At 37.3% G+C, this 23,023-nt stretch overlaps 1 protein-coding gene across 1 annotated transcript in view; it reads right to left on the bottom strand.

Moving 5' to 3' along the window:
- LOC103539490 (contactin-associated protein-like 4) overlaps positions 1-23,023 on the bottom strand; it is a 204,947-nt gene that overhangs the window by 59,016 nt on the left and 122,908 nt on the right. The window contains exons 5-9 of the mRNA XM_008506002.2: positions 14,644-14,847; positions 14,300-14,484; positions 9,984-10,127; positions 8,767-9,028; positions 4,092-4,241 (exon numbers count right to left, since the gene is read on the bottom strand). Coding sequence (XP_008504224.2) covers positions 4,092-4,241; positions 8,767-9,028; positions 9,984-10,127; positions 14,300-14,484; positions 14,644-14,847 — 945 coding nt within the window. The remainder of the gene's footprint in view (positions 1-4,091; positions 4,242-8,766; positions 9,029-9,983; positions 10,128-14,299; positions 14,485-14,643; positions 14,848-23,023) is intronic.

The raw sequence follows: 23,023 nt of genomic DNA, 5'->3' as shown, positions 1-23,023 counted from the left end.
TCTAGACACTTCACTGAGGGCATAGAAAAGCCTTATGTGAACGCCTGCAGCATAGGCAATACACAGGAAGAGTTAATGATGCTTGCATGCCTTCAGTGCTATGACCTGGTTTGCACCATGGAGACATGGTGGAATGACTCTCATGACTGATGTTCTGGACAGAAGTGTTTAAGCTCTTCGGGAAGGATGAGCATGGAGCTCCACCTGGTGAGTGATGAAGAAAAGACCAAGTCCTTGTGGTTGAGGGTGAAAGAAAGGAGAGGGGACATTACAGTGGAGATCTGATACAGACTATTTGACCAGGAGGACCAAGTGGATAAGGTCTTTCATAGACAGGAGCTGCCGCTTGTTCACAAGCTTCTTCACAAGTCCTCATGGGGGGCTTTAACCACCCTGACATCAGTTGGTGAAACAACACAGCAAGGCACAAGCAGTCCAGGAGATTCCTGAAATCAATGGATCTAGGGAGTTATCCTCCAGAATGGATAGTTACCTGGACTTGTTCCATCTCAGATAAAAGACACTGAACTTATTCTAAATGAAATTTCATCCCATGAAAGATGGTTTACTTTCATGGATCACCTCCATCAAGACCAATTCACTGCATTCCTAGAAAGAAAGTAATGGAAAAAGGCCAAGACACCTATATATAAAAAAAGGAAGTTGTGACCAAAATCAAACACAAAAAGGAAATCCACAAAGGGTGGAAACAAGGACAAGTGACCTGGAAGGATTACAAGGAAACTGTTCATGCAACCAGAAAGCAGGTTACAAAACCTAAAGCACTGATGGAGTCAAATCTCCCCAAAGACATTCAAAAGAGCAGAAAAAGGTTCTACAGATATGTCAGGAAAAAAAAAACCAGATAAAACAAGAGTGAATGTGGGGCCCCTCCAGAGGGATACAGGTGACCTGGTCACTTAGGATATAGAGAAGGATGAAGTACTCAATGGCTTCTCTGCTTCAGCCTTCACTAAAGTCACACCACCTTAGTCACATACAGCAATGGCTGGATCTGGATGAGTGAAGATCCACCCTGAGTAAATGCACATTAGGGTCAGAAACACCTAGAGAACCTGAAAGTGCACAAATCCCTGTGATTTGATCAGCTACATCCATGGATTCTAAAGGAACTGGTGGCTGAAATTGCTAGGCAACTAGCCATTATATTTGAGAAGCCATGGCAGTATGGAGAAGTTCTCACAGATTGGAAAAAGGGGAAACATAATTCCCATTTTTTTTAAAAAGGGAGCAAAGAATACCCAGGGAAATACAGACCAGCCAGTGTCACCTCTGTGCGAAGTGAAAACCATGGAGCAGATCATCCTAACATCTGGTACTAAGGCACATGAAAAACAACAAGTTGATATGTGACAAATATGGTGGCCCTCTATGATGGAGCTACAGCTCTGGTAGATATGCGAAGAGCAACTGATATAATCTATTTGGACTTGTCCAAGGAGTTTGACACTGCCAGACATTACAGCCCTGCCTTGAAGTTGGAGAGACATGGATTTGATGGATGGACCATTTGATGGATAAGGAGATGGCTAGAAGGTCACACCAAAGAGTTGTGATCAGTGCCTCAATGTTCACCTGTAGAGCAGTGACAAGTGGAGTTTCGAAGGGGTGTGTTCTAGGCCCAGTGCTGTTTTAACATCTTTGTCAGTGACATGGACAATGGCATTGCGTGCAGTCTCAGTCATTTTGCTGAAGACGCCTAGCTCTGTTGTGTGATGTATTCATTTCAGAAAAGAGATGGCATGCAGAGGGACCTAAAGAAGCTTGAGATATAGTCCATTATTGACTGCATGAGTTCAAGTTTAAGGTCCTGCATATGGGTCAGGCCAATGCAGGCACGATTACAAGCTGGGTACAGAATGGGTGGAGAGTAGCCCTGAAGAGAAGGACTTAGGGGTTTTGATTGATGAGAAGCTCAACATGAGCTGGCAGTCAACTCATGCAACTCAGAAGGCCAACTCTGTCCCAAGATGCACCAAGAAGAGCATTGTTAGCATGTCAAGAGATGTGACCCTCCCCCTGTACTCTGCTCTTGCGAGATCCCACCTTGAATATTGCATCAAGTTCTGGTTTCCCCACCATAAAGATATAGACCTATTGTAACGAGTCCAGAGGAAGGCCACAAAGATGATTGGGGAGTTGGAGTATCTCTGCTATGAGGGGAAGCTGAAGAAGCTGGGATTGCTCAGCCTGAAGAAGGGAAGACCCTGGGGGTACATTTATAGCTGCCTTCCAGTACCTGAAGAGAACCAATTGGAAGGCTGGGGAAAGACTTTTCATCTGTCCATCAACAGAACAAGGGAAAATGGATTTAAACTGAAGGAGAATAGGTTGAGACTGGATATTAGGAAGAAGTTGTTTAGTATGAGGGTGGTGAGACTCTGGAGCAGATTGCCTACAGAAGTTGTGGCTGCCCCCTCCCTGGAAGTGCTCAAGGCCAGGCTGAATGAGGCCTTGAGCAACCTTGTCTGGATGAGAGGTGTCCCTGCCCACGGCAGGGAGGTTGAAGTAGACAACCTCTAAGGTCCCTTCCAACCTAAACCATTCTATGATTCTATGGTTTTTAAGAAGTATATAGTAAAAAAATAAAGTAAAACTGAAACTAAATAGGTGAATAAATTGACAGTTTTACTTTGGTGAGGAACTAAACTGTTAGTAACTGTTATTACCTTTCCAAAGGAAAAGTATTTATTATCTACTTGTTTTATTAAGAACAACAGTCTTTGGATTTGAAGAAGTCCAAGTAGGACCATAGTAACCTTTCACTACCACATCAACTAAAGGTCTAAACACATTCTTTACAACATTCTACAGTAAAACGGTAAAATAAATTATCTAATTTCTGGTGAAAAATCTGACACGAATTTTCAGAATTAGATAAGCTAATTGTAGTTCATTATGAAAAGAAATAAAATAAAATTTAAGTGAAACAAAACAAATCTAAAAAACCCACCAAAACCAAATAACTAATAAAAAACAAAAAAAAACCCAAAACACAAAAAACCCCTCAAACACCAAAAAAAGCCGCCAAAATGCCAAAAACACCAGAAAACAAAACAAAACAAAAAAACCACAAGCAAACAGAAAAAACAACCCCCCTAAAAACAAACAAACAAACAAAAAAACAAAACCCAAAGAAACCCATGGAAGTCAGAAAAAGTTTCTGTCTTTTATAATTGGCTATTTTAAGTTTAATTTAATTTTTAAAAATTATCTTCTAGTTCTGTAACAGAAAAAGCAACATCCCTAGTAGTAATGAATCTGGGACTCCTTATAATTGTGGACCAGTTATTAAAATAGGAAGAAATCCTTTAATAATGAAATTTATCCTCTGTGCTTTTTGAAATACTTTTTTTCTCCTATATTTACAGTATGTTATTATCCCAACAACTGAAAGAAGTAGTATATCCCTAATGATAACATGTCAAGAAACTGTGTTGACAGAGCACCAAAGTATTTTCATGTCTAGCACACATTTTCCTAGCTAAGATACACATTTCTTGCCTAGTTTGTATTCATTAAAATAAGAAAATTGATGACGAGGTCTGCGGGACACCTCTCTGGGAAGGATACTGGAAATGTTTTAACAACCAACATACAGAAATACAGTAAATATCCATATATCCTAGAAACAAAGTAATAATGCATTCACTGCATTTTGACAACAGTGTATGACATAAAATATTAATAAACAGTCTTCTAAACTTGGAAATCTACTAGTTTTTCCCAAGTTTGTGCAACATGCACAAGTTGCTGATTTAATTATAAAGCTTAAATCAGAGAAGAAGAGGGGTGGATATGAGGTTAGAATTTTACACATTCTTAGCATTAATTTGAAGATTCCAGTCCCCAGAAGATAAATAGAAGTGCCCTGCTGCTGCTGTAGAACTTAACTGAATATGCTGCTTTTTTAACTGCCCACATTCCTCCTTATCTGTTCACCTGTGCCATCAATCCTACAATGGTGAGAATCACCTAGTAAAGATAGTAAGCCTGAAGCAACATAAAAAAGAAAAAACTATATACATATATGCAGGATATTTCTGACATAGATAAACAATGCATTTCACCTCCAAAGTAGAGAGCATCTCCTGAAAAAATTTCCAGAGGTATGGAGGCATGAGAAGACATGGTCACGGTATTGTCCACTACTATATTGATATGATTTCTTTTGGCAGAGAAGGATACAGAATGCCACTGACCATTATTTAACATAGCACCTGGAAGGAAAATAGAATACAAAATGAATTATAAGCATTCAACATTTGGCATGCTACCTGAACGTTATAGACTTAAAAGGGGGAGAGACCAATAGATCAACCACAGCTCACATAAAATCTGCAAGTGACAAAGGGAAAAAAATTGTGGAGACTGCTTTTGTCCATGTCTTTGTTTCATCTCTGATAAAGTACAATTAGAAGTACATAAATGAATAAGTCTTACTCTTTTGATACTCCTAACTATTGGTAATACATCCACTTAATGTCATGACTATGAAAAATACCCTCTCTATCTTATCTTTAAAGTATCATTGTGGTGGCTGATACAATATTTTACACATAATACACATTTTTACTGCACTATTACAACATATTTCTTTATATTTTAAAATAAAATATAGTTGCTGTATTGCAACCCAATGAAACAAAAGAATCCCATAGATGTTAAAATCTTCATCAACTGTCATGCAAATGCCACAAGATTTTTTTTTCCAGTTGTTTCTTTTACTGGAAATGTACGGGAAAAATTTCTAAAAGTTTAGCTCAACACCAATTTACATTACTCCTGGTTGTGTAGCTCCAACATGACAAGAAACAATAAAAGGTGTGGTATAAATAAAAATATGAAAAATATATTTTTCAAAACATAAAAAATTAAACATGAAAAAAAATTTTTTTCCCAATTCTGAAATTCCCCATGGCTGAACACAGTACTCCAGGTGGAGTCTCAAAAAAGTGGAGTTGAGGGGCAGAATCACCTGTCTGAAACTGCTAGAGTCACTGTTCATTTTGTGCCTCCTAGGTTATAACTGACTTAATTCTGGGCTGCAAATGCACATTGCTAGCTCATGTCCATGTTTTCATCCACCAGTGTCCCCAAGGCTTCTCTGCAGGGATACTCTCAATACATTAATTCCCCAGTCTATAAGGATTTTGGGGTTTGCTCCAACATAAGGTGGGACCTTGCACTAGGCCTTGTCAAACCTCACAAGGTTCACTTGGATCCACTTGGCAAACCTGTTGAAGTTCTTCTGGATGACACCCCTTCCCTTTAGGGAGTATACTGCTCCAATAAGATTGGTATCTTCAGAAAACTTGCTGAGATTGTACTCAATCTCTCTATCTGGCAGTACTGTTGATATTAAATCTAATGATAAATACTGTCATTTTATTTCAATTGTTACAAATTTAATTGCTTTTAATTCTTTGTTTTGCATCGGGATTCAGGACTTTCTGTAAGAAAATCATATTCCAGAGATTGCAACATTTGACTGTCACGATATGTAAGAGAATGCCCTAACATAAAAATGGAGACTGATTGAATGACTGAAATAGAAAAATATTTTGATTACTGGAAAATCAGTGATATGAATTCTGCACAATTTGGGTTGTTTGTCATACTAAGCTACCAAATTATTTTGGGATGGATATCTTATCTGCTCTTCATATGTGCTGGAATTATCAAAGACAGTAAAACATGCTGATCTAGCTCATGTTAAGATTTCCCGAAAGTCCCTTCCATTAATTCTGGGCAATTTCATTGTGGTAGTACAGGACATTCTAGAGAAAATAGACCATTGCAGCCCTCTAATTGATAACCTTCATTAGATTTATATTTGGTTCTGCAAAGTCATGGAGTGGTACAACATATAAATGCTGGAGACCAATGGACTGTTAATATTTATATTCCATATGAAAATTACATTGTCTGTTGTTCTTCTATGAGTCAAAAAACTGCTTTTGCAAAAAAACAAGTAAGGAAGAAACAACAATTAAACTTTTAATGCATAACATGGTAGCTATAAAGAATGATATCCACTTATACTCATTGGTTGTATTTCCATCATTTTAATAGCTAAGAACAGAAAAAAATAGCCCGTGTGAGGTATTGCATAACAATAAATTCCAACCTTAGGAATATGCATATAAAAAGACAATGTACATAGCTTATTAGGAAACTAAGAAGCAAATAACCAAACCAACAAACTCCAAACAATAAAGCACGCATATAACTAGTTTAGACAAAGAATATAGAAGTATAAAAGTATATACAAGTATAACCACCTACTGCAATATTTTTAACATCATTTAATTCAAAGCTACAGAGAAATTAAAAGCTGCATAGAGTCATAAGAAGAAACTGAATAATATGACCTCAGACATTTATACATGTAGTAATTAAATTTTCATCTGCAATTCAACACAAATTGCCTTTGTATTAATTTATTTAATACAGGTTCTGTGTCCTTGAATGTAGGGAAAAAACCCATCCAGCCATAATTAATCACTCAGACTCCAAACACAGACTTGAATTGCTTCAGTGAGTATAACAATAGGTACTTCAAGTACTCAATAAAAAAGCTCCACATATGTTTTTTTTAGATTACTTGTTTCTCAGAAGATAATAAAATGTTTTTGCAATAGGTTCTGTCTTCACAAAGACAAAAACAATTCCTCCTGTTATATTTTTTGAAGAGTAAGCTTAGCATAGCATATCATTTCTGTTTCATCATAGATGGTAAAGATTTATTTTGGGGTGTTTCGCTTTATATGGTAAGTATTGTGTTGCAACACTGAAACTGAATAAATTGCTCTATGTGCAAGTCTACAGATGTTAAAAGTGCCACCACCTTTAGCTGGTCTGTTTAAATGATGTTTCCTGCAACAGTTTCTTTAACATACATCATCTAATTGAATGGCAATTGAAATAGCTCATAAAAAGCCAAATTCATCACAGTTAACTACATGCCCCTGACATTCTTACTAAGGAACTGACATTTTCAAATAATGAGCCTAGGGAAACCTCTTGTCATTAAAATGACACTCTGTGCATCAGTTATTTTAGATTATAACAAATACCAAGGCTGATCCTAGTATCACCTATATTAATAGTATTACAGTATTTATGTAGATTTCAACATTATCTATGTCATTACTCACTTAAATTTTTTCCTGAGTTAAAACAATCAACTGTTTAATATATTATTTTTAATAATTATATACATGCAGAAACATAATGTGCTTCAGAGTTATGATTAACTTCTTTTTTATTTCCTTTCCCTCTCCTCCCCCATCCAAGGAATTTTAATTTTGTGTCAGAACTCAAGTAAGGAATCAACCTCAAAGAAGTACTGGCACAGAATTAAGGAGGCCTCATCTTCAAATCCTGTAGCTCTTTCTCTTCTTTATTTGGCTCTGCTTTGCTCTCTTTGCCTGCCTCAGTCATGCAGATGATTGTTGAGCATTTCAGGTAAGTGACTTTTACTTTGTGTTTGTACTGACAATATTTTGGGGGGCTTAAAATTTTCTCACTCTTTTGCATAATTTTATTGATTCTGTAGGGTCAGAAAGAGACAAATATTACTGTTGGTTTTAATATTTATTCCAGTAATTGCTTAGTTTACTAATTGTATTTGTTATTTCTAAAAACAAAGTAGCATGAAAAAGTGTCATTAAATTCTCTATATTCTGGCTTGAAAACTGCACTGAAGAAGCTTTTGGTTTGGTTACTAGCCCTCCAATGAATATTCCCTATAAAAGTTAAGAATTTGAATGTGTGAAGAATTTAAACTTGTTTTTGAAGTAAAAATATAAAATGCATTTTTTATACTTGTTCTTCAACTGTTAATTCAGTTTACATATAACATTACTAGAAATGTCTTATTTTTCACTAGTAATAATCCTGCTGTATGAACAAGCAATATGAAATGTATGATTTTTTACAGCTTGGAATAAATCTAGGACCACTCTATGTTTTGAGTATCATCACTGTGTTTTCTGTAGTTTAATTACTCACTGCTGCTATGAAATATTTCTCTAGCTAGTGCTCGTTGGGCATCTTCTCTGCTCATACAGAAGCCACTCCAATTCAGCCACATTTCCTCATCTTCATATATTATTTGGAATCCCAGATATCTGCCTAATATTTCTAGTCCTTTTTCTTTTTTTTTTTTCCTGTCTGAGACCTCATACTGGAATGACCATTTTATCCTTCTACAAGAAAAAGGAAAAATTATCACATGGTCATGTTAATGCTTCTCACTGTAGCTCTCTTAGCTCCACACTGAGAACTGCCTAGCAACTCACACTACCAGTAGTACGTAATGTAGTCTCACTTCAGTGATCAACTATATATTACCCTTTAACTCTTAATTATTCATTTTCCTCAATTTCTCCACTTCTTTTTGCCCTTATTATAATTTCTTGGGATTTTTTAAGAATATAGACTCAAACTCGACCAGCTTTCTGAAACACTGCTTGGTATTGGACATTTTCTGTCGAGATTTAACTAATTTTACATTATTTTTAAAAAATGCAAATTGGGAAAAAAAACCATATATACATGTTTCTGAGAAAATGAAGTATTTATAGAAATTTGTAATTAAAATTCACTCATGTAAAGCATAGTTTCATCCATACTAGTCATAAAACTAGGTCAAGAATGTAGGTAGTAGCTTAACTGACTCTACATTAACCTATTTTTAATGCACAGGAGCCTTGGAATTTTTTTCTTCATTTCTCTTACCTGCAGTGATGTCACTCAGTGTTTTTCCTGGTTTGTGAAGACTGATTTTAACTTTCCCATTGCTCAGATATAAAAAGAAACCACCTGAAGCCTGGGGTAGATTATTAGATAATAGAAGACCCTCCTTGTTCCAGGTGCGAAACTGGAAACTGATGTGTACTTCATCTTGCCTTGATATGCCTGGCAGTGCCAGGTAACTACTGGCACTCAGAAACGTAACAGGAATGACCTGTGGCTCTAAACATGAGAAGGACACATTTCCCTAGAAAAAAATGAAACAAATATGTCATTAGGAACATCTGAAGAAAAAATAGTCATAGGAACTTTTTTTGGAAGCTACTGATTTTCAAAACATTGTGTGTAGAACTTAATATCTGAAATACTTGAATGTGTTTGTCTAAAAATGAAATATGAGTATATATAAGATCATCATTTTGAGAAAGGTATACATCCTCATCTGATCAGAACAGACATATATGCCTCTGCAAAAGTGTCAAGAACCTGTTAGTAAATGTGTTAAGATCCCAAGCTACGTGAATTATTTAATGGTACTTCAGCAGTTGGACCTGTTGTTCCTATTTTGACAATCCTAAATAGACAAATTGTTCATACTTTGTCTCAACCTCAGGAACCACTAGGGACTTGACAAGTATATGGTATCATGTAAAATGCCACTGACTGCAAAGTTTGGTACAATTATTTACATGGGTCTGAATGCTTGCATGCGGGGAAAAATGTTTATCTTGGCAACTGATTGTTAAAGGGAGTGTTTATTTTTACCAAAAACTTTTTGACAGACCGAGGAGATTATAATACTTGATGGAAAACAGAGTGGATCAGTGTCCTCAGCAATGGAAGGCTTTAAAAATGTGCCTTCGGTTTTCTTACTCATCAGGTTCAGAAGTCAAAGCCAGAAGAATTTCAGCTACATCTTAATTTACTTGCTTGCTTTTGTACATGCAAAAGAGTGAGCCAACACACAGCAGTGTTACACACATCTAATATAAGCTAAAGAGCTGAAGAATAAAATACATCCTGCATTGTCTACTGGATGAGTCTGTACAGCAGCTAATATATAATAGCCCAATTAGGTGATTCCTTGATTTTTCAACACAGATTTTATTAGAATTATGTGTTAGCAGGTTGCATATGAAAGTGGTTATGGTCTTTTTATTTTCTGTATTTTAATTTTATATTTTTAACTATGAACCTCTTACCACAAAGTAGATCTGAGATTTATGTCTCCTGGCCAGGTCAATAATATTCACTCCATTATAATAAATATTTTCAAAACACCCATGAAAGTTCCTGTGTGACAATATTCCTGATTTTCCAAGCACTGGGATCCCTCCAAAGCTGATCTTAGAAAGAGAAAAGAAATCAATGATACAATTAAATAGTTTTCTAAGGAAAGAAGTTGCCAGCAGCATCAGAGTGAAAGTCCAAGACTGATCAGTAGCGAATCTCCTACTTGTTGTCTATTATCTTGTATCACATCTATGTATTAAAAGAACAAGCTAACAGAAAAGATCATATATGAAGCTGTATGTATGCATTAAAGTATTCTGAAATGCTGGCTTTTTTTTTTTTTTTTCCTTCTGAGGATGCCTCTTAACAATTGCTTAGCATAGTTTTCAGGGATGAGTACAGCTGTAAAACCAAGGAGAAAAAGAACAAGATCCACTACATGCAGACCATGCTGTGACAATGCAAAAAGAGAAGATGACTCATTAACAACTTCTTTAGGAAATTTGAGCCTGAATTCTCCACTGTATGCAAATAATAACTACTATCATGGTGAACAAAAGTACATCAAATTAAATTATTCTAGGGCAGGTTCAAAACAAATAAAAGGATATACACTTTTCCCTCTGACAATGCTTAGTTAGGCTGTGAAGTTCCTTGATGTGATGATGTAGCTTTACTTGGGTTCAGAAAGAGATTGGAAGATTTAATAATAATAAAAGTCCTTGGAGAACTATTACATTCAAGAAAAACACTATCTTAAAAGGTCCCCAAGGCAGAGACTGTTAGAAAGCAATATATTATTTTAGAAAAGTATTGCCACAAGAGTGACCTGAATTATAGTCTCATCTGTGTTTTCACTCTTGGGCACCATCAGAAACAGGATACCAGCTTACACAAATGTTTGGACTTACCCATTCCAAAGCTATTCTTGTTGACATTGTACCAGTGTCAACCAGTGTTTCTTTTAATTTGTAAATTTCACTTAATATTTAAAATAATTTTATGCAAAACAAAACCAAACTCAAAGCCAATTAACTTTATCCTGTCTCATTAAGTTAATAAATTGAGAAATTTTTATAGTCAGATATTAAATTCTAAATATAGTGGTTCATACTTTTTTGGAAGGTTTTAGGCTTTTTTCTTACTTATGCTTTGCTATCTATCTTGCTTTGATAGCACATACTTCCAAGAACACTATGTGAAATAATGGGAAAATCAGTTTAAAATACCTATTGATTTAGTAAAATAAACCTATTTGACAATCAGCTAAAACTAACACCTATTGTTGATTTTTGGTTTCTATTTTGAGTGTGTGTGTGTGGTTTTGTTTTGTGTTGGTTTTGGTTTTGTTTTGGTACTATCCTCCAAGCTTGGGTTCAGAAATTTTAAGCAGAATCTTAACTTCAATCTTGAGAGCAATACTTTTGAAATATGAAAATGCAGACACAGAACAGCTTGAAATATTGCTCTAAACAGTTTAAAAACTTGAATTAGTAGAATAAAATAATTTAGTTTTGTAGATTCAAAACACTCTTCTGTATCACTCATTATTTCATCCCTAAGTCAGGACAGGGACAAACATAAAGCAGCCAGTCACCACATTACAAATGTGAAATAGCGATATATTTAAATGATAATGGGAAACACACACAACAAATTGAATTTGCTCCTTTTCATGAATCTACCATTTGTGTAAGAAAGATTTTTTCACAAAATATTTTCAAGATTTAACATGAATTTAAGCTCTAAGGTAAACTTTGTTTCAAATTAATTCATGCTGGTTTATTGTAATTTTCATCAATCCATATAATAATAACTTTGAGTTGGGGATCATTCTTCATGTCTTTATACTGTTTACTGCATTTGAAGCACTATTGAAATGAAGATATGATCACATGGTCATGATACTGTTTCTCACCATTTTCTAAACAGACATGGAAGATCATAGCATCATAGAATGTAAGGCTGAAAGGGACCTTAGGAATCATCTGGTCCTACTCTTCTGATATTATTGTTTATATGAGATGTTTATATGAGACTTAAAATTTGCCAAAGTGGGCAAATCTACCACTTCCCCTGAATCATAGAATCACAGAATCATCCAGGTTGGAAAGGACCTCTGAGATCAAGTCCAACCCTTGATCCACTGCCACTGTGGTACTAGATCATGGCACTGAGTGCCACGTCAGTCTCTTCTTAAAAACCTCCAGGGACTGAGAATCCACCACCTCTTTAGGCAGACCATTCCAATGCGTTATCACCCTCTCTCTGAAGAATTTTTTTCCTACTATCCTAAACCTCTCCTGGCAGAGCTTAAGACCATGCCCTCTTGTCTTACTGAGAGCTGCTTGGGTGAAGAGACCTACCCACCCTGGCTCCCACCTCCTTTCAGGGAGTTGTAGAGAGTGATGAGGTCTCCCCTGAGCCTTCTCTTCTCCAGGCTGAACACCCCCAGCTTTCTCAGCCCTTCCTCACAGGACTTGTGCTGTATCCCTTCACAGCGTCCTTGCTCTTCTCTGGATCTGCTCCAGCACCTCAATTTCCTTCCTGAACTGAGGGGCCCAGAACTGGACACAGGACTCGAGGTGTGGCCTCACCAGTGCTGAGTACAGGGGAAGAATCCCTTCCCTGGACCTGCTGGCCACACTGTTCCTGATACAGGCCAGGATGCCATTGGCCTTCTTGGCCACCTGGGCACACTGCTGGCTCATGTTCAGCTTCCTGTCAATCCAGACTCCCAGGTCCCTTTCTGCCTGGCTGCTCTCCAGCCACTCTGTCCCCAGCCTGTAGCGCTGCATGGGGTTGTTGTGGCCAAAGTGCAGGACCCAGCACTTGGCTGTGTTGAACCTCATCCCGTTGGAATCAGCCCAACTCTCCAGTCTGTCCAGGTCCCTCTGCAGAGCCCTCCTGCCTTCCAGCTGTTCTACACTCCCCTTCTGTCCCAACTTAGTATCATCTGTGAATTTGCTAATCATCAGTGAAGATATTAAACAGAACTGGGCCCAGCACCAATCCCTGGGGGACACCACTGGTGAGGGGCCGCCAATTGGACCAGCACCGTTCAGCACCACTCTGGTGGCCTCCAGCTAGTTCCTAACCCAGCACAGAGTGCCCCTCTCTGAGCCCTAGGCTGACAGCTTTTGCAGGAGAATGCTATGGGAGACGGTGCCAAAGGCCTGCTGAAGTCCTGTAGGTAGACTCCATCCACAGCCTTCCCCTCATCCACCAGGTGGTCCACCTGATCATAAAAGGAGATCAGGTTGGTCAGACAGGACCTGAGAGACCATTCCAATATCTGTGTTCTCATAGTGAAAAAAATTTCCTCTTGTGTCCAATCAGAATCTCTCCAGGAGCAACTTGTGCCCATTATCCCTTGTCTTACCCATGGGACTCCTTGTAAATAGCGAGTCTCCATCTTCTTTGTGGCCACCTTTAAAGAATTGGAACATCATAATAAGGTCTCTCCTAAACCTTCTCTTCTCAAGGATGAACAAACCCAGTTTTCTCAGCCTTTCCTCAGAAGATGATGATGTCATCTCTGTCCTGCTCTCCCATTTCATGAAAAACAAAGGAGATTCCTGGCTGAGACAGCAGTGTTGCTTCTGTCATATCAAGTTTTAACAGCAATCAAAAAAGCTGAGGAGCTTCTTTGTGAAAGAAGGAATCTCTTTGTTCACAAGATTAGAGAAGGTTAAAGTTGGGAGTTGCTTCTCAAAATCCCAGTCGGATAGTCTTACATGACTCTATCCTGCTATATTTGCCTCATTCTCTTGTCCCTGTATATTTCCTTACCAACATGGAAATGCCTTAGAAGAAGAGTAGAGATTATGCTTTCAGGAAATCTCAGCTCCACCCTGAGTGATGCCTAGCAATGCACACTACCAATAGTAGGTCATCTAATCTTAGTTCAGTGATTAACTACCCTTTAACTCTTAATTATTCAGTTTCTTCAATTTCTTTACTTCTTTTTGCCCTTACTATAATTTTGGGTTTTTTTAAAAAAATATAGACTCAAAATTGCCCAGCTTTCTGGAACACAACTTGGTATTAAGATATTAAAGTAATTAACTCTGAAATTTAAAACGTGATCTTTTGAAAATTTTGCATTGTAAGTCTAGTGGAGCATTTGTAATATAAGAACATCTCTGTTTGATTTGTTCCTTTAGGAGACATAAAATCCCTAAAGCCTTAAGCAAACTTCCTTCTGTTCTGCCTCCTTTGCTTGTTCCACTGCATTTACTAAAGAACCTTAATAAATGTAGTAAATGAAAGGTAATTTTCACACCTCATAGTCAAGGTCCAAATAACTGAATTCTCCTTTTGCATGAAAATGATGAGTGTGTTTATCCACTGTAAAGTTTACTTGATTTTTGAAGCACTCAATTAGAACAGAATGCCAGTGTTGATCATCCAAAAGGCTGCCCAGAGTAATATTAATGTGGGCATTAGAAGAATGAGTTTCAGTATCACCTTGAGACAAGAAGAAAAAATATTAATTCCATATAAAAATATAAGTATTCAAATACATACTGCTAGTTTTTCATATTCTATATATTACAATTTACTTAAAAATTAAAATAATTTCTGTCAAATCTAATATGTATATTAAATTTTATGACTAAGTTTTACCTAAAGTAATAAGTAGAGACAGCTTCCCTTTAATCAATTCCAGCGTGATATGGTCTCCATTTCGTCCTTCTCTGTGGAGAAGAATTCCATCACTTTGCATTGTCTTGAACTTCAGAGAAATCACATCTTTCAGTGCACTCATGAGTTTTTGATTAAATGTGTAAATTAGATAACTTTTCCCATCAAAGCCAACCACCTCAGACCCTAGAAATAAAGAAATGAAAGATAGTATATATTTCTACTGCATGTTACTTCACCATGACATGAAGTCCCACCACTAGCATTACTTGATTCACCTGTGCTCAGGAAATGATATCTTATTTGTGCTATTCCTGCTCTCCCCCAAACGTTCAGCCTATCCTATGTCAATGATGATGCTATCATTAATTAATATAGCAAGGTAATCAGAAGAGATCTGGCTTCTAATCCAACTTAATGCTAATCTCACATACTGAAAGATCTTCCTTGTAGCCAGGAAGTCTTTTAACCATTTCTGATCTTTCCTTATTTTTAGGTTCAAAATCTTAATTCATTTATCTTCAATTAATTCAAATGTATATATATATATATATATATAGAAAGAAAAAAAAAGAGAGAGAGAAAAGTCTTGTCTATTATATTTAGTTTTCTGGGTCTTCATGCAGGCTACAGACTTAAGCCACTATCACAATCAATCTGGATATATGTACAATAGTACAAAATAATATCAGTAGATATTATTCTAAGAAGGAAAAAAGGTATAGAAAAGACACCAAGCTGTTGGTGAGTGTCCAAAGGAAACAGGGATCTTGAAGGATCTGGAAGGGGTGACTTATGAGGAGCACCTGAGGTCACTTGGATTGTTCAGTTTGGAGAAAAGGAAGCTGAAGCGTGACCTCATAACAGTATACAGCTTCTTCACAAGGGGAAGAAATGGGATTGGCACCAATTTCTTCACTCCTGTGACCAAATACAAGACTCAGAAAAATGGTAGGAAGCTGAATCAGGGGTGGTTCAGGTTGTATATAAGGAAAAGATTTTTTACCCAGAGGGTGTGGTCACCCCCACAGCTCAGGGAAGTGGTCACAGCACCAAGCCTACCTGAGTTCAAGAATCATTTGGATGGTGCTCTCAGGCATATAGTGTGATTCTGGGGATGCCCTACACAGGAACAGGAGTTGGACTTGATGATCCTGATGCATCCCTTCCAACTTGGCATATTCTATGATTCTAAGCATTTGAAAAGGAAAACCTAACAGCTGTGAGTAATGCCTGGTTCTCTTAGTTATTTCTAGGCAACCCATACCAGTTTTTGAACCAACTTCTCAGTAAAACCCTGTATTTCAGTTTGCACCCACAGCTTCTTGTCCTGTCACTAAATGCCACTGAAAAGATACTGGCTGCATCTCCATCTACACTTTCCCATCAAGTATTTAAACACATGGTTAAGATCTCCCCTGAGTCTCTTCTGCAGTCCTAGCTCTCTCAGCCTCTACTGATATGGCAATCAGTTAAGTCCCTTAATTATACACATGGATTTTTTTTGCTAAATTTTCTCCTGTATGTCTATGTTTCCCTTGTAATAGGGATCCCACAGTTCTGATGTGTTGCATTACTATGACTGACTTGAGGGGAAGAATAACCTTCCATGACCTGATGGTAACTCTCTTCCTAAAATGGCCTAGTATGTTGTTGGCTTGTGTCGCAAGGGCAAGTTGCCAGCTTGTTGTCAGCCTAGTGTTTATCCTGTCCTTTTCATCAAATCCACAGTCAGCCTCCAGTGTATGCTGGTAAACCCTTGTTGGGATTATAACTCCATAGGTTCAAGACCTTCCACTTCCCTTTGTTGAACAACTTGAGGTCCCTGTCAGCCCATTTTTCCAGCCTGCCTGTGTCCCTTTAAATGTCATCAATTGTAATTCACTATAATCATCATTATTATTACTACTTCATTGAACCTGTTCTTGTTCTTTTGCAGCCTTAAAGTCTTTCATCCTAATTCCCTTTTTTTATCTTCCCTTGAGAGGGTGGTGGGGGAGTAACAAAGAGCATCTACCACCTAGTTCTTCGCTAAGACTGTAACAATGACCAAGATCTGTGAACCTAAGGCTTCTTCCAGTTGTCTGAAGAATGTCTCACCCAATCTCTCATCTATGGGAGTCTGTGATAGACATCCACCACAACACCACCACCTTTCTTCTCTCCTCTAATCCTATTCCATAGACTCTGAGATGTCTGCACCAGAAAGACCTCCATACACCTTTACTGTTTGCTCACATAATTAAATGCCTTTCCTCCGTGTCCTGGCTAGTATTTTCTAAACAGCCTGTATCCATCTGTGGAACCACTCCAATTGTGTGAGCTATTTCACTACATCCCTGTGGTCATGATTAGCATGATTCTGTGTATTCCTAGCAACTCTTGATCATCAAAGAGTGTCTTAAGATTTTTAAAGCTGAATAATTGTTACTGACAAGATCTTCGCAACTAGTTGTTGATCCAAAAGATCAACTCAGTCCTCAAGATATCTTCTGTTATAAAGAATCTGGAAAATGTCACCCTAACAAAACCCTATGCCCTTGCCCCTAGAGTCCTGCTTGATACATACCAGGTGTCCCCTGTCCACACTGTTGGTAACTAGATGGAAGCGAAAGGGGGTAGTCTGAAGACTGGACAAGTCTAGATAGTCTGATAGTCTTCTACAATGGCATGACTGGATGTATAGATGAGTGGAGGGCAGTAGATATTGTCTACTTTGACTTCAGCAAGGTTTTTGACACCATCTCCCACAGAATCCTCATCAGAAAGCTCAGGAAGTGTGGTTCAGTTTAATGGACAGTGGGGTGGATTAAAACTGGCTCAAAGACAGAACTCTGTGTCATTAGTGGTGCAGAGTCTAGTTGGAGGTCTGTAATAAGTGGTATTCCCCAGGATTCAGTACTGGGCCCAGTCTTGTTCAATATTTTCATCAGTAACCATGATGAAGGGAAAGATTTTATTTTCAGGAAGTTTGCTCATGATGCAAAACTGGGAGAAGAGGCTGACACACCAGAAGGCTTGTCCAGTGTGACCTGGAAAGGCTGGAGAGCTTGGTAGAAGGAAACATTATGAAATTCCACTAGGGCAAGTGTAGTGTACTGCACCTAGGGACCGATAACCCCATGCAGCTGTACAGGTGAGGAACTGACCTTCTGGAAAACATTTCTGCAGAAAAAGACCTGGGAGTCCTGGTGGACATGAGCCAGCAGTAGGCCTTCATGTTCAAGAAGGCCAATGGCGTTCTTGGATGCACTGAATGTGGCAAGAAAGTCAAAGTAGTTTATCCCTTCCCTTTATTCTGCCCATGTGAGGCTGCATCTGCACTATTGTGTCCAGTTCAGAAGGGCATGAAATTACTAGATTGGTTACAACAAAGGGCTACAAAGATGATTAGGAAACTAGGACATGTCTCTGTTGAAAAGCTGAGGGATTTGGGTCTTTTTAGTCTGGAGAAGAGACTGAGGGGAGATATTATCAGCTTTTATAAATATATAAAAGGATCAGTCCTTGTTCACTGGTGCCCAGTGACAGAACACACTGTAAAGGGCACAGATCTGAACACAGAAAGCTTCATCTAAACATGAGGAGGAACTTCTTTAGTTTGAGGGTAGTAGAACACTAGAACAGGCTGCCCAGAGAGGTGGCAGGGTCTCTGTTTCTGGAGAGATTCAAAACCCGCTTGGATGCCATCCTGTGCAACTTACTCTGGAAGAACGTGTTCTGGTAGGAGGGTTGGACAGAGGTCCTTTCCAACCCTTAACATTCTGTGTGATTCAGTGCCATTCCCTAGAAAGCAGGTCAGGAAGGCAGATGGGTAGGCTTCTAGCAAATGGAGTGAGGAGACAGACTTGAGTACACACTTCAACGAACATCTTGATTGCTTAGATTCTTTCAATAGTTGGGTTGGAAGGGACTTTTTAAAGATCATTTTCTTCCTATACCCCCTGAGATATGCAGGGACATTTTTCACTGGATCAGGTTGAATTTGAACACTTCCAGGGAGGGAGCATCCACAACTGCTCAGGGTTACTTTTTCTAGTGTCTCATGACTATCATAATTAAAAAAAATAGAAAAACAAACAAACAAACAAAACATGTTCCTTATGTCAAATATTATGTATCCTCTTTTAGTTTAAAACCCTTACTGTCAATACGGATACTGGAAAAAACTGTCACTCTTCCTTATAAGTCTGCTTTTAAGTATTGAAAGGCCACAGTAAGATCTCCCTAGAGTCTTCTCTTCTCCAGGCTAAACAACCCCAGCTCTCTCAGCTGTTCTTCATAGGAGAGATGTTCTAACCCTCAGGTCACTTTCATCACCCTCCTCAGGACACGCTTTTGCTGGTCCATGTCTATCTAGTGCTTGGAAACCCAGAACTGGGTGCAGTGTCCCAAGCAGAGTCTCATGAAGGTGGAGTAGAGTAGGAAAATCACCTTCGCTGACCTACTTCTGTACTATAACAATGAAATAACAGACACCTAGGTTGTACAGATAAAGAAAAGAATGATACTGGATAATTTTCATAATTACATTATAAATCTATGTATTCTGATTTTTGTACTTACATTTGTACTTCTCATGACTGGGCTAAAAAGGTTACAGCTCCCTGACAGTGCTCCAGTGAAATCTATTTTCTATTTATGTGAGTGTTTTATGAATTTCCTTTCAGGAAAGGGAAATGGAAAGGGAAAGGGAAGGAGAGAGGAGAAAACTGAACACATTTTATCTCAATAAAAGTAATTATCATCTTTCATAATCAGTATAGATTGAACACACAAAGGTACTGGTATCACTATAAAAAGCTCATAGAGTATTCGATGTTCATAATTAAAGAAGAAAAAGGTAATTATCCTTGGAAGATACATAATCATATAAAGTCAAATAAATGAAGATGTAAAGGACACTTAATAAAGTAGGAAGTTATTTTTCAACTGACTGAATGATTGTCTTCATGCAAGTTAACAGAAACCCATTATCTATTTACTAACTTTTTTAATTTCACAGAAGATATTTCTCTACATTGCTGGCATGGAAATGAACACAATTCAAATTAGCTGTAGCAATTTTAATCAATCATTTATATTTAATTTTTAAAAATTCTTGTCAAGTGAATGCAGCTATGTTTTTAAATGTATTTTATTGATTTTTTTTCACATCTTTGTAATGTACTTCCCACTAATGAAGAATTCATGTGCAATAAATAAATTTGACATTCTGCCTAAAAATGAGCCTTGTATTGTTTTATTTCTTTATGTTATTGAATGAACATGGACAGTAATATAATTAATTAATATTAATTTAAAATAATGAATGTGAAGTTTAATAGCCTCAATAAAAACTTCAATAATAGAACTTGGATATTGTTATGTATGTGTCAGACCAACTAGCTAGATATATTATTATATAATACACTGATAACTCTAGGGTTGTTTGATTTGCAATATATTCTTGGTATTAGTTATCAAGATGATCATTAGCTACATTTATTAAAGGTCTCCAAAATCCAAATTCTGTAGCACTAGTACCTAAGAAGCAAAACATACTAAGTTCAAATTTGGAAAATAAACACAAACAAATCTTTACCACTGCTACCATTCACTAACAAAGACTGTGAAAGGGCTGCAACTGTTAATTTAAAATTCTTATAACATTTCTTACATTTTGTCTTCACCATCTGTGCATTGCCACCAGAAATAAACTGAAAGTGTTGTCAGTGATAAAGTCTGGGTCTCCTACAGTGTTATCAGAATAGGGAGATGAGCCCAAATACCCAGGGTGCCATTAGGTTTTCCTGTGTTTCATAGTTGCCAATTACTCTCAGGTTCTAATAGTCCCTGGACTTGAACATCAGTTACCATGTATTTTTCCACTGCTATAAATACAAGAAGGGTCGAGTTGCATTGTGATCAGTTGTCAGTTGTTTCATAATTTACAATGTGTCTTTCTCAAATTAATGCAATAGAAACCCTTAGTATACCATGAAAATACTTTTGGAAGTGTTGAAATGCCTATGAGAAACTGAAAATTCTTGAAGCCTCCTAACATACCATAAGATTAATCATTCTAGAGAACTACAGAAGTTTCAGTTGCAATATCTTTGTTTGGAAAATGAATGTATTTTTGTTGATCTTGACATTAATTGAAAGTAATGCTAACTCTCTATACGGGAAAGAAAAAAAAGAGAGTCTGGGAGTTTTACACTTATTTATTTATTTATTTTTTATTGTTAGTCCTAACCAATTAAATTAAAATGAGAAATCTGCTGTTTGGACTATTCCAGTTTTGTAGAAAGCAGACCTGAAAAGATTCAGTGTTCAGAAAAGCGAGGACTACATCTAAAAACTCTTTAATATACAGTATGTTGTCAGTTTCTCAGTTTCCAGCTATCTTTCTCCTATAATTTTATATAATTATCACCTTCACATTCAAACACATCCTTCTGTCTGTCATGTGAGAAAGACCTTTTTTTTAATTTTTAATTTTTTTTTTTTTTTTTTTTTTGTCTTTGCATCCTACTAGTAGGAATGAGAAGAAATTATTGTAATGAAGGGGCAAAAGTGTAAGCCAGAGAGATGCCTAATTTCTCCAGTGCCAGCTGAACTTGTACAGCTTAACCTGTACTCTCTTTTACATCACTTAATGGTCACATCTGACATTTCAAGAACAAGACACAGGAAATTGTAGGAATTTATCAGTCTCTTTTTTACATAATGAATAGAACTATCAAGCACAGGCAGAGAGAGACTGCAAGGAATACCCAGAGAACTACAGGCCAGTCAGTTTCACCTCTGTACTTGGCAGGATCATGGAGCAGATCTTCCTGAAGCATTTGCTAAAGCACATGGAAAATGTGGAGGTGGTTGGTGGCAACCAATAAAGTTTCACCAAGCACAAATTGTCCCTGAAAAAGTATGATGGCTTTTTACAGTGGGATTACAGAATGAATGGACAAGGGGAGAGCAACTGACATCATTTACCTGGACTTGTGCAAAGTATTTGATACAGTCCCACATGAAAATCTGGCCTCTAAATTGGAAAGTTATGGATTTGATTGATAGACCATTTGGTGGATAAGGAATTGGCTAGATGGTTGCACTTAAAGAGTAGTGGTCAACAGCCCAGTGAACAAATGGAGACCAGAATTGTGTTGAATTGTGTTCTTCAGGCTTGGTGTGGGAACAGGTGCTGTTTAACATCTTTGTCAGTGACACAGACACAGGAATTGAGTGCACTCTCAGCAATTGTGCTGATACCAAGCTGCATTTTGTTGTTGACATGTTAGAGGAGACCTTATAGAAGACTTCCAGTGCCTGAAGAGGGATTGCAGGTAACCAGGGGAGGGACTTTTTATAAGGGAATGTAGTAATAGGATGAGGAAGAATGGTTTTAAATGGTTTAAAAATGGTTTTAAAATGGAAGGGGGTAGATTTAGATAAGACTTTGGAAAGAAATTCTTCACTGTGAGTGTGGTGAGATGCTGGCACAGGTTGTCCAAAGAAGCTGTGGATGTCCTATATTTGGAAGTGTTCCAGGCCAGGCTGGATGGGCTTTGAGCAACCTGTCCAACAGGAAGTTGTGCATGTCCATGCAAGGCATTGGAACTGGATGATAGTTAAGGTCTCTTTTAAGTGAAACCATTCTTTTGAAAGAAAGTTTCTTATTCTTACAAGACCCAGTGACGTCTCTCTGATGGGAGGAACAATGAAGGCGAAACCTTGAAAGTGTGAATCGAAGTTAAAATAGGTCTCCCTGGTACTTCTGCTTTTCTTTAGTTTCTGGTCCTGCCTGGAAAAGTACATAGCAACTCAGAAACAGACAGGCATAATTACTCTAACAATAATTATGTGTCCTGCATGTGTCTAACAAACGGGGGAAAAGACAATTAAAAAACAAAAAAAAGTAACAATTAATCTTTTAAATTATTACATATATTTTAGAACTGTAAGACTATAATCACCTGATTTATTTTCAACAGCAACAGCTGAAGTGAGGCACTAAAGCACATGATAATTTGAGATGCAAAACTGTAAACAGTTTGCAATCCACTTGGGTTGAAAGCATTTATAGATGAAAAAATAATTTCAAGAACTCACAACATCATTAATACAGAGAAAACCTTCACTATCTTAAAAAAGGTATTTCCATATTTTTATCAGTATCATATTCTTTAGGGAATGCCTTACAGTCGATAGTGCATGAAGTAAATATTCCCTTTAAATATTTCTGTAAGCTATCTATAGGACTGATTCTGTACCAAGCAAGTAAAATACAGAAAAATACATAATCTTTCTTAAAAGAAGTGACTGAGCACACACAAAATATTTTAGCCATGTAACTACTTATCCTATATATTGCAGTACT

This window comes from Calypte anna, chromosome Z (assembly GCF_003957555.1).
Source record: "Calypte anna isolate BGI_N300 chromosome Z, bCalAnn1_v1.p, whole genome shotgun sequence".
NCBI classification, from domain to species: Eukaryota; Metazoa; Chordata; class Aves; order Apodiformes; family Trochilidae; genus Calypte; species Calypte anna.
Note: the sequence above shows the minus strand (reverse complement) of the source record. Positions and strands in the feature narration are given on the sequence as shown.